This window comes from Artemia sp. Qi Xiang Cuo, chromosome 8 (assembly GCF_049724085.1).
Source record: "Artemia sp. Qi Xiang Cuo chromosome 8, ASM4972408v1, whole genome shotgun sequence".
Lineage (NCBI taxonomy): Eukaryota > Metazoa > Arthropoda > Branchiopoda > Anostraca > Artemiidae > Artemia > Artemia sp. Qi Xiang Cuo.
Genome location: NC_142801.1, coordinates 20965603 through 20978903, shown reverse-complemented (window position 1 = coordinate 20978903; position 13301 = coordinate 20965603). Strand labels below are relative to the sequence as shown.

Here is a 13301-nt window from a genome sequence, read left to right as displayed (position 1 = left end):
TCGAAATACTTGCTTATCTTGATAGGTTTTGCTCTCTGACTGAGAAAATTTTCTCGGCTTAGCATCATTGTCGTTTTTGATGAAACCTGAAGGGATTGTCAAAATAAAAAATTCATCTTAATATTAAAAGGCTCAGATGCTTTATTTTTATTTCAGGTTTCAAATTATTTTCATATCTTTAAAAGAAACCAAAAGCTTCACTTTTCATATTATCATTTAGGTATTGGAATTAACTAATATGAGGAAGGAGCTAACCGTCTAAAGTATTAGCCAGTTGGTAAAGAAGAAACAATCAAAACCGCATTATTCATCCCAGTTTTATAATTTTGCCATTACTTTACTCCTCTTTGCCGATTTTACCGTGATTTTACCATAGTTTACTAGTTTTAGAGGAACGTTGTTTTTGGCTCATAGGAAAATCAATGAGATTTATCAGCCATTCCGAAAAACTGTTTAGCCCCCCTCCCTCAAAGAAAATTGGTAAATGACACTCCTGGCTGTTGTATTATATTATATTATACTGTTGTATTTATACTTAAAGAAGCAAATAATAATTACAATATAGAATGGACAAATGATTACCTGAAAGTCCAAATACTGATACGCTAAGAAAGCAGGCTCCCCACCTGGCTCCATACCGTCTGTATAGACTCCTTTTGTTATGGCTGACTGGGCAGCATCAAGAAAAGAAAGACTTCCAAATCCTGTTATGGCCATAACAATGTTTGACTTCAACGGATCATCTGCAAAAGAAAAAAAAGTCAATGAAATCAAAAGCCGTCATACAGTTACCTAAAAGGAAAAAGAGATAAGTGACTACGTCAACGGCCAAAATTTAAAACGCATTCATTTATGAAACATAAGCTTTATACATAAATCTAGTATACTTAAATTCGCAAGTAAATAAAGCAAAGTTATATGGCTTTCACTAAAATCGTATCCAGACCAGAGAATTTTGATCTGTGTACTATTTATGCCGCTTGGGGGGAGAAGAAAGTATTTAGGGAGGGTTAAGGTACGGAGTGGTCCCTTCTCTTGTCCGATGTGCGGGGAGTCTGAAGATTTAGAACATTTTATGTGTTATTGTGAAGAACTGAAGGTACTTAAAAGGGAAATTTTGGGGAGGGATGTCATGGATAGAAGGTGTTTAGAAAATTAAATAGGAAGTAGTTACAAAGTGGATATTAGAAATTTGGGAAATTTTGTGAGTGTGGGGATGAGACATAGGGAGGGTTTTCTATCGTAGTGTTATTTTCAAAAGTGTTTGAACTTATTATTATGTTTTATGCATTTGCTGTATTTGTATCATCAATGGCCCATGGGGCTTTTGTGAGAAATATATCTATATCTATTGGGTTAGTTAGTAGTTTGCTAGTTTTAGGATTCTAACGACAGGGACGCAATTTGTTATAGGGTGGGGGGGCAACTGCTCCCTCCAGACTCCAGTTTGCCACCCCAAAGTCCAGTTTGCCCACCCCCCTCTCTGCTGAAATTCAGTCTCTTCAAAAATCTTGTAAAAACTAAGATAAGCCTGCATAATTCAAGCATCCAGAGAAACGGACCAGTTTTCTTTAGTACATCTTCGCCTTTATTTTCACTTGATCTGGAAAAATTGGCTGCAACTTTGCCCCCCCCCCCTCCCTCCCCGGATTTTGACGAAACTACGCCATTGCCTAACGCCTCTGAATGGTGGCTTCCTAATTCCTGTTTCCTAGAAAATGTAATAAAATAGATGGCATGATAATATTTAGGTTTATATAAAGAGCTTCCTGTACTCATTGAAATTGTATCAATTAAATAATGTTAAGTTCTGACAAGTTTTCAAATTTAGTTCCAGGTAGTGGCGCCTAAGAGAAACTTTTTTCAGCTAGACTAACTATGAAAACTTTGTAGTAAAAATTAATTTTTACTTCTTGTGACTCTACATGTTTTGATTCTTGGAAGGGAGCGGGTGGAGGTAGTGTGTCAATGAATATATTTTCCTAATTTCCTTCCTACCCTGACTTGAGATCTAAAGGGACTCAGTGACGAAGAAAATACTTTAGTTTAACTTAAAAGTTGCTTATTTTTTTTTTCGGTTTCAGTGTTGCATGTTATGAGCTCAATCACAAATTGATTTTCTTCGTCAAAACTAGCCTTAAATGTTAAAGAAAGAAGATAAAATGTTAAATTTTTTTGTGAATTCTCTAAATTCTTTGTTGGTAAAAATTAAAAAAAAACTTCTTCTCAAATTGTACAAGATGATCCTTATGGTTTTTAATCTTTGGCTAGTTAAGAGAGACAATAATTCTCTGTTTCGTAAGTTGAATGTGACGAAAAAGTTTAACTTAGGTCACCAGCGAAAATTCACTCTGCATGCCAAAACATTTAAAAAAAGATAGTGAAAATTTCGCAACTTTTAATAAGGATTGAACTGCAATAGCATTTCAATATGTGTTGAAAACCAAGTATTAAAGGAAAAAAAATAGAAGAATGACACTCATTTTATTTTTACGCCAAATCAACCAGTTTCAAAATTTAAGAAATAAAAAAATGACAACCATTATGATACCACAATACCCCTTTTTTGGTTTCACTAAAATGGGATGCTCAGTACTTGGGCTGGAGCTCCTTGAAATCTAAATCCAGGGATGTGGTTTGCTAATATCTGGACCCAAAAGCATTGGAACTTAGGTTAGTAGCTTACTAGTTCCGGTGTTATAGGAAAAATTAATAAATAAGCAGATGGAATAATAGTATCCCCCTGTCTATAAGGAGCCTCCTGTTCTCATCATAAAGAAGAATAATTAAGTAGCTTTTAGTGCTGACAATTTTTAAATTTTGTTCAGAAAATTGGGGCGCTGGGAAATTTTTCCTTTTTTTCCGGGGCGAAGGGGCACTTCAACGAAGATTTGTTTCCAGTTTTCTTCCATTTTTATTTTTGATTTGTGTCTTGCTAGAATAACGGTTTAAGCTAGTCATTATCCCACCGGTACCTTTTATATGGAATGCAGAGTCAAATCATCCATATTACCTTAATGATTTACCCTATGCACCAATTTTAGTCATGGACATCCTTGATTTTAAACATTTTTAAATTTCCTGGGTTAACGAGCTTTTGATGCAACCGACGATGGGTACCGATGCGCCTGATCTTTTGATGCAAATGGGACCGATCTGAATAATGACTTCAGTTTTACACTTTTGTATTGCGGTTTTAACTTTGAAAGAGTTTTATAGACATTTAGAGTTTCATAGGAGTCTGACAGGAAAGCCTACTATGAAGACAAGAACCTCAGATTATCTTAAACTGAATCTTGAGACTGAAAGTGAAACTGAAGAATGTAATAAACCCACTAGTTCAGCATAATTGGCTGATAATCAGCATAAGTGGGCGTTAATCTCGATCTAGCTAACAACTTTCATATAAGGCCTACTGAGGTAAGCATTTTATGGGCCGGTTTCCACCATCCTAATTGTTTGAAGAATTTCCTCTTAGCTCAAAGAAACAAAGTTGTTAATAAAAAGTATTAGGAGTATTTTACATAAAATTTGTCTGGAAATTAAAAAAAATGGCCTTGGAATGTGAACATACATTTGAAACAGTATTTAAAATTTCAGAACAAGTGTGAAATACGATATTTAATTTTATAAACGAACTTTTTTCTTATCAAAATTCATAACTCTTATTTTTTTCCACGTCCACTTCTGAAGTTATATTCACACAATATACCCAAGATTGCAAGAATTCATACCTCCAGAGGAGGGAGGGAGCAGAGGCAAGACACTTTCCCAGGCAAAAACATATTTTCCCAGACAAAAATATTTTTGGAAATATTTCAGTTTCGGAAAGCTTCATTCCCCTAGCTCAGTAGCTTTCTTAGATAAAAAAAATACTCGTAGTAGCATAATTAAAACTTATTTTGTAACAAGTTTTAAATTAACTTATACACATCTCATTAATCTGGGACGACTTGTAGCCCTACTCCCCCATTTGGCATCATACTTGCACTTCATCACTTCATCTTACGGAACAACCAAGAGCTTGACTTAAAAAATTGGGAATCAGTATAATATGCTAATAACACATCTCTCAAATATAACTAAGGTTCTGCCAGATTAAAAGCTTGGATGTTTATCAGAATTGAAAGGGTGTGCAAGGCTATTGAAAAGTATCATTATGGGTGAAACCTTCCAATTTAATTTTTCTTCATCAAATAGCAGTACAAACAGGGCCGTACCCAGGATATTTTTTCGGGGGGGGGGGGAAGGTACAAAATGATTTTTTTTTTTTGGGGGGGGGGGTACAAAAAACCTTTAAAAAACAGTGTTTTTTAAAGGTTTTTTTGTTGTGTTTTTAAAACACATCAAAAATTTGTTTATATTCCTTTTTGTTACGTTTTTACGAGTCAGACAAACATTTCTTGGGGGGAGGATTCAAACCCCCTAACCCCCCCTGGATACGGCCTTGACTGCAGGTAGCAAAAAATCAAGATATAGTCTGTGAGAGTAGCAATTACTAATAAGACAGATGATTTCAACGATGCTACTCAGCAAATTAGAAAAGGCTGAGGGGAATAATCTTGTTCCACCTTCTTTCGGCTTTTGTTGGCTATTCCTGAAAGACACGCCAACATTTTCCCATTTAATTGAAAATATTACTTAGAGAGATAGCCGAATAAGCAAGAATAAGTATGCTATAAGTATAAGTTAGCTATTAATTATATCAATAAAAGTAAGTCAAGTGATGCTATTGTTTTAATGAGGAATGAAAATTTCGAAAATGAGTGAGTTACAGCAAACATGTGCAACGAAACGTTCCCAAGCTTGATTACACCACTCCATTGTATATAAATAATAGACAGTATGATCAATCCCTATCTCAACATTTAACAACTATAAACAAAAGCGACATTCGATTTTTTCACGGGTCGACAAGTCAGATTTCTCTTTAACACGAAACTTGGCTTCAACGTTGTAACACTAAATTTTAAAGAATCTACTTTTAAATTAATTTATTAAATAAAAATCGTTAATAAGTAGTGCAATGTTATTATTACACGTTTTTCGGAATTACAAGTAGGTTTCGAAGTTTCAAGTTGGTTTCAAAGGCATTTTGAAAAAGTTTCTGCCAAAATACGTGTTCAGGGTAATTGGAGACGTTGATGGCAGATCAACTGACAGGAGCTGTTTGTACACGTGATACATACATACATATATATATATATATATATATATATATATATATATATATATATATATATATACACATATATATATATATATATATATATATATATATATATATATATATATATATATATATATATATATATATATATATATATATATATATATATATATATATATATATATATATATATATATATATATATATATATATATATATATATATATATATATACTCATACATATATATCCATATATATATATATACATATATATATATATATATACATATATATATATATATATATATATATATATATATATATATATATATATATATATATATATATATATATATATTATATATATATATATATATATATATATATATATATATATATATATATATATATATATATATATATATATATATATATATATATATATATATATATATATATATATATATATATATATATATATATATATATATATATATATATATATATATATATATATATATATATATATATATATATATATATATATATATATATATATATATATATATATATATATATATATATATATATATATATATATATATATATATATATATATATATATATATATATATATATATATATATATATATATATATATATATATATATATATATATATATATATATATATATATATATATATATATATATATATATATATATATATATATATATATATATATATATATAAACCAGGAAAACTTTACGAAAAAAAAGTTTTTAAAGAAATATAAAGGCCATATTAAACTTAAGATTAGTAGAAATAAAAGCCTATAATAACTCAAACTCAAAACGGCCAGAAATTATTATTAAAGAATAAAAAAAGGATAGGAGAATAATTGGTATGGCTGTAACACTGCATGCAAATTTATATAAATGTATATTCAGTGGGCTGTAATAATGCAAAAGGTAAATATAACATTGGTTTAAGAATGGAAAGAGAAACAAAGAATGAATTTACAACGATAATCATGTTAAAATAAGTTTTATTTGAACAATGACATAACGTGTTGACATTAGTAGAGATGCCATAATATCTCCGACCGGGACTCCTTATATGGGCATAGAGTCATTAGGGAGAATGGGGTCAATGACCTCTTTCACCAGGTGTGTTTTTGGAACGCTCTCAGCGAATGTTATGCCGTCCAGGAATTTGGAACACCTGTGCTGACAGTCATTAATCAAATTGTTTCCAGGGAATGTCTGACAGATGACGTCAAGTTAATCAATGTCTTTGATACATTTCCAAAGAGAATTGTCTCCGAGACAAAGTTTAAAGTCTGACAGATGACGTCATGATTGATTGATTGACACAAAAGGGGAATTAATTTATTGTTCTAAAGAGAATTGATTCACGAAAGGGAAATTAATTTGGACTTCTAACAAGAGAACCGTTTCCGAGCAAATGTTTTGATCTTAGCGCGCGAAAAGGTTTCCAAATAATTGAAATAAGCCAGCGAAGGGATGCCAAACAAAAGGAACATGCCGAAATTCCGTTTAGGGATAATTTTGGCGAAACCATTTTAGCTATTTTATGGAACTATTTCGGCGAAACAGTTAGAGACATTTGAAACAAGATTTTAGGAAAGGTTTTAGAACAGAATTTGAGGGTGGTCGTTATAATACACAAGTTTCATTTGAACAGTGTTGTGAGGTCCTCTACCCCAACCCCAAAGGGTTCCAATCCCCCTACCCCAACCCCGAAGGAAGCCCCCGGTACTCAAAGGTCCCCAAGCTCCCAAAGGGCCCCCCGACCCCCCAAACGCCCTCCCCAGACCCCCAAAGGCCCTCCCCGGTCCCCAAAAGCCCTACCCGAGCCCCCAAAGACCCTCCCCGGTCCCCAAAGGTCCAACGGGCTCACAAAGGACCATTCGGCCCTCAAAGGCCCCCCAGACCCCCAAAGGCCCTCCCCGGTCCCCAAAGGTCCAACGGGCTCACCAAGGCCCATTCGGCCCTCAAAGGCCCCCCAGAGCCCAAAAGGCCCTCCCCCGGTCCTCAAAGGTCCCCCGGGCCCGAGAAGCGCCGCGGGCCAGGAAAGCGCCGCATGGGGATGCGCCGCAGGGGGATGCACCGCGGGGCAGAGGAAGCGTCGCAGGGGATGCGCCGCAGGGCTGCGCCGTAGGGAGGCGCCGCAGGGATGCGCCACAAAAAGTAAACTAAAAAGTAAAATTTCGAAAGGTTATCCCCCAAACGCCCTCCCCGGGCCCCCCAAAGAGCCCCCTCTCCATTTTTTAATACTTTTTTATGGCTTTATTATATATTTTATGAACAAGTTCCATTCATAATGTCATTACTAAAACCATTTTCCAACCTCAAAGAGTCCCCTCCCCAATTCGTAAATACTTTCTTGAATTTTTTAACATGGTATTTTTTTAACTTTTTACATATCTTAAAATGAGATGAAATATGCTTACGGCTCTACCAATCGTACTCTGTGCTTGTTCATGGACACGACGCGGCTTTTCCACTGGTACTCTATGGCAGGTTATCGACACTACCGAGTTTATTGCATGCATTAAATCAGTATTTCTTACGCAGTGGAAGGATCAACACACAATTCATATCTGTAAAAAGTGAAGATGAATTATTCGACGAAAGTGTGTGCACATGAAAAAATCATTGTCGTGTTGAACGCTGACAAGGAAAAATACCTGAACTATGAAACGAGTGCAAGTGGAGATCTTATTGGCAATGTATGCATACGTTGTCATAACAGTGAGGAGTTAAATTCCTTTGGTGTACCCAAGAATTTCAATCGTGTAAACGGCGGATATGCAAGAGTAACATTACCAGAGAAATTAGTGCTCAAAGAGAATGCAAACTTAAAAATAATTGTCGATGATCGGGGACAACTCCTTGCTACGGCTTCCGGTAACACATTACCTGTTGATAAATCCTATCATCCTCTTTCCGGTATTAGCATTTTAAAGAGAACAAGAAGAAGACAAGCATACTCCTGCACCAACATCATAAATCATATCATGTCAATGTGTCAAAACTGCTATCTATGTAAAAATAATTTGACAATAGAAAGTTAAATCGCAGGCAGAATAAAAAGGACATTAGCAGACAATATCATCAATGAATATAAAGATGAATTGACGGAAAGTGAAGCGCAAGTGTACTAATAATGTGTAATAATGTATTTAACGTATTTTTATATTAATATTCTACATGTCATTATTTCATTAAAAATATTTTATGCATTATTTTGTTAAGTGTTCATTATTTTTTGGGGTTGTCAGAACGTTAACGTTCAGAATATCTATTAAAAAGGTCAGAGATGAAAGAAAAAGAATTTTTAGAGATAGAGATGCTACTAGCAGACTCAATTTTCTCAACGAAGCCAAGGAAATTTCAAGTTCTCTTCTGAATTTTACCAAAGAACACGCTACAATTCTAATTGCTCCAGAGAAAACAAAAATCTTCCACTTAAGTTCTTTATTTCACAAAGACATAAAGAAATTTAAAGTTCAATTCTAAATTTTTCGGTGGCAGATAGGAAAGGCAATACCGTACTTGTGAATATTTTCATGGAAGATAAAAAGTTCTAGTTCAATTTAAAATTTTCTCAACGAAGTCAAGGAAAGTTCAAGCTCTCTTCTGAATTTTACCAAAGAACACGCTACAATTCTAATTTCGCCAGAGAAAATAAAAATCTTCCAATTCAGTTCTTTATTTCACAAAGACATGAAAAATTTAAAGTTCAATTCTAATTTTTCGATGGCAGATAGGAAACGTTATACTATGATTTTGACTATTTTCTATGAAGGTAAAAAGTTCTAGTTCATTTTAAAATTTTCTCAACGAAGCGAAGAAAAGTTCAAGTTCTCTTCTGAACTTTACCAAAGAACAAGCTACAATTCTAATTGCTCCAGAGAAAACAAAAATCTTCCAATTCAGTTCTTTATTTCACAAAGACATAAAGAAATTTAAAGTTCAATTCTAATTTTTCGATGTCAGATAGGAAAAGTTATACTATGATTTTGATTATTTTCATGGAAGATAAAAAGTTCTAGTTCAATTTAAAATTTTCTCAACGAAGCGAAGAAAAATTCAAGTTCTCTTCTGAATTTTACCAAAGAACACGCTACAATTCTAATTGCTCCAGAGAAAACAAAAATCTTCCAATTCAGTTCTTTATTTCACAAAGACATGAAAAATTTAAAGTTCAATTCTAAATTTTTCGGTGATAGATAGGAAAAGCAATACCGTACTTGTGAAATATTTTCACGGAAGATAAAAAGTTCTAGTTCAATTTAAAATTTTCTCAACGAAGCGAAGAAAAGTTCAAGTTCTCTTCTGAACTTTACCAAAGAACACGCTACAATTCTAATTTCGCCAGAGAAAATAAAAATCTTCCACTTCAGTTCTTTATTTCACAAAGACATGAAAAATTTAAAGTTCAATTCTAATTTTTCGATGGCAGATAGGAAACGTTATACTATGATTTTGATTATTTTCTATGAAGGTAAAAAGTTCTAGTTCATTTTAAAATTTTCTCAACAAAGCGAAGAAAAATTCAAGTTCTCTTCTGAATTTTACCAAAGAACACGCTACAATTCTAATTTCTCCAGAGAAAACAAAAATCTTCCACTTCAGTTCTTTATTTCACAAAGACATAAAGAAATTTAAAGTTCAATTCTAAATTTTTCGCTGGCAGATAGGAAAGGCAATACCGTACTTGTGAATATTTTCATGGAAGATAAAAAGTTCTAGTTCAATTTAAAATTTTCTCAACGAAGTCAAGGAAAGTTCAAGTTCTCTTCTGAATTTTACCAAAGAACACGCTACAATTCTAATTTCGCCAGAGAAAATAAAAATCTTCCAATTCAGTTCTTTATTTCAAAAAGACATGAAAAATTTAAAGTTCAATTCTAATTTTTAGATGGCAGATAAGAAACGTTATACTATGATTTTGATTATTTTCTATGAAGGTAAAAAGTTCTAGTTCATTTTTAAATTTTCTCAACGAAGCGAAGAAAAGTTCAAGTTCTCTTCTGAAATTTACCAAAGAACACGCTACAATTCTAATTGCTCCAGAGAAATTAAAAATCTTCCACTTCAGTTCTTTATTTCACAAAGACATAAAGAAATTTAAAGTTCAATTCTAATTTTTCGATGTCAGATAGGAAAAGTTATACTATGATTTTGATTATTTTCATGGAAGATAAAAAGTTCTAGTTCAATTTAAAATTTTCTCAATGAAGTGAAGAAAAATTCAAGTTCTCTTCTGAATTTTACCAAAGAACACGCTACAATTCTAATTGCTCCAGAGAAAACAAAAATCTTCCAATTCAGTTCTTTATTTCACAAAGACATGAAAAATTTAAAGTTCAATTCTAAATTTTTCGGTGGTAGATAGGAAAGGCAATACCGTACTTGTGAAATATTTTCACGGAAGATAAAAAGTTCTAGTTCAATTTAAAATTTTCTCAACGAAGCGAAGAAAAGTTCAAGTTCTCTTCTGAACTTTACCAAAGAACACGCTACAATTCTAATTTCACCAGAGAAAATAAAAATCTTCCACTTCAGTTCTTTATTTCACAAAGGCATGAAAAATTTAAAGTTAAATTCTAATTTTTCGATGGCAGATAGGAAAAGTTATACTATGATTTTGACTATTTTCTATGAAGATAAAAAGTTCTAGTTCATTTTTAAATTTTCTCAACGAAGCGAAGAAAAGTTCAAGTTCTCTTCTGAACTTTACCAAAGAACACGCTACAATTCTAATTGCTCCAGAGAAAACAAAAATCTTCCACTTCAGTTCTTTATTTCACAAAGACATAAAGAAATTTAAAGTTCAATTCTAATTTTTCGTTGAGAGATAGAAAAATTAATACCGTACTTGTGAAATACTTTCACGGAAGATAAAAAGTTCTAGTTCATTTTTAAATTTTCTCAACGAAGCCAAGGAAAGTTCAAGTTCTCTTCTGAATTTTACCAAAGAACACGCTACAATTCTAATTGCTCCAGAGAAAACAAAAATCTTCCACTTCAGTTCTTTATTTCACAAAGACATAAATAAATTTATAGTTCAATTCCAATTTTTCGATGTCAGATAGGAAAAGTAATACCTTACTTGTGAAATATTTTCACGGAAGGTGAAAAGTTCTAGATCAATTTTAAATTTCCTCAACGAAGCCAAGAAAAGTTCAAGTTGTCTTCTGAACTTTACCAAAGAACACGCTACAATTCTAATTGCTCCACAGAAAACAAAAATCTTCCACTTCAGTTCTTTATTTCACAAAGACATGAAAAATTTTAAGTTCAATTCTAAATTTTTCGGTGATAGAGAGGAAAAGCAATACCGTACTTGTGAAATATTTTCACGGAAGATAAAAAGCTCTAGTTCAATTTAAAATTTTCTCAACGAAGTCAAGGAAAGTTCAAGTTCTCTTCTGAATTTTACCAAAGAACACACTTTAATTCTAATTTCTCCAGAGAAAACAAAAATCTTCCACGTCAGTTTTAAGTTCACCAAGACATGAAAAATTTAAAGTTCAATTCTAATTTTTCGATGTCAGATAGGAAAAGTAATACCGTACTTGTGAATATTTTCACGGAAGATGAAAAGTTCTAGATCAATTTTAAATTTTCTCAACGAAGCCAAGGAAAGTTCAAATTCTCTTCTGAATTTTACCAAAGAACACGCTACAATTCTAATTTCTCCAGAGAAAACAAAAATCTTCCACGTCAGTTCTTTATTTCACAAAGACATAAAGAAATTTAAAGTTCAATTCTAATTTTTCGATGTCAGATAGGAAAAGTTATACTATGATTTTGATTATTTTCATGGAAGATAAAAGTTCTAGTTCAATTTAAAATTTTCTCAACGAAGCCAAGGAAAGTTCAAGTTCTCTTCTGAATTTTACCAAAGAACACGCTACAATTCTAATTGCTCCAGAGAAAACAAAAATCTTCCACTTCAGTTCTTTATTTCACAAAGACATAAAGAAATTTAAAGTTCAATTCTAATTTTTCGATGTCAGATAGGAAAAGTAATACCATACTTGTGAATATTTTCATGGAAGATAAAAAGTTCTAGTTCAATTTAAAATTTTCTCAACGAAGTCAAGGAAAGTTCAAGTTCTCTTCTGAACTTTACCAAAAAAAGAACACGCTACAAATCTAATTGCTCCAGAGAAAACAAAAATCTTCCACTTCAGTTCTTTATTTCACAAAGACATAAAGAAATTTAAAGTTCAATTCTAATTTTTCGATGTCAGATAGGAAAAGTAATACCATACTTGTGAATATTTTCATGGAAGATAAAAATTTCTAGTTCAATTTAAAATTTTCTCAACGAAGTCAAGGAAAGTTCAAGTTCTCTTCTGAACTTTACCAAATAACACGCTTCAATTCTAATTTCTCCAGAGAAAACAAAAATCTTCCACGTCAGTTTTAAGTTCACAAAGACATAACAAATTTAAAGTTCAATTCTAAATTTTTCGTTGAGAGATAGAAAAATTAATACCATACTCGTGAATATTTTCACAGAAGATAAATACAATACATGTGAATATTTTCCCGGAAGATAAAAAGTTCTAGTTCAATTTAAAATTTTCTCAACGAAGTCAAGGAAAGTTCAAGTTCTCTACTGAATTTTACCAAAGAACACGCTTCAATTCTAATTTCCCCAGAGAAAACAAAAACCTTCCACTTCAGTTCTTTATTTCACAAAGACATAAAGAAATTTAAAGTTCAATTCTAATTTTTCGGTGGAAGATAGAAAAAGTAATACCATACTTGTGAATATTTTCACAGAAGATAAATACCATACATGTAAATATTTTTCCGAAAGATAAAAAGCTCTAGTTCAATTTAAAATTCTCACAACGAAGTGAAGAAAAGCTCAAGTTCTCTTCTGAATTTTCTTAAAGAAGTGAAAAAAGTTTGCTCAATTCTGAATTTTACCAATGAAAATGAAAAAGGCTCCCACTTCAGTTCTTAATTTCTCAATGACATAAAACATTCAAAGTTCTCTTCTAATTTTTCCAAGAAAATAAAAAGGTTCCATTTCAGTTCAGGTTTTTCCTCAAAGAGTAAAAAAATTTAAAGTCCTATT

The 13301-nt window shown here is 32.1% G+C and overlaps 1 protein-coding gene across 1 annotated transcript in view; it reads right to left on the bottom strand.

Annotated features, from left to right (window-relative positions):
- Window positions 1–13301, bottom strand: part of LOC148949234 (uncharacterized) — a 92527-nt gene that overhangs the window by 2315 nt on the left and 76911 nt on the right. The window contains exon 5 of the mRNA XM_089092879.1: window positions 583–743. Within this exon, the coding sequence (XP_088949005.1) occupies window positions 583–743 (161 nt within the window). The remainder of the gene's footprint in view (window positions 1–582; window positions 744–13301) is intronic.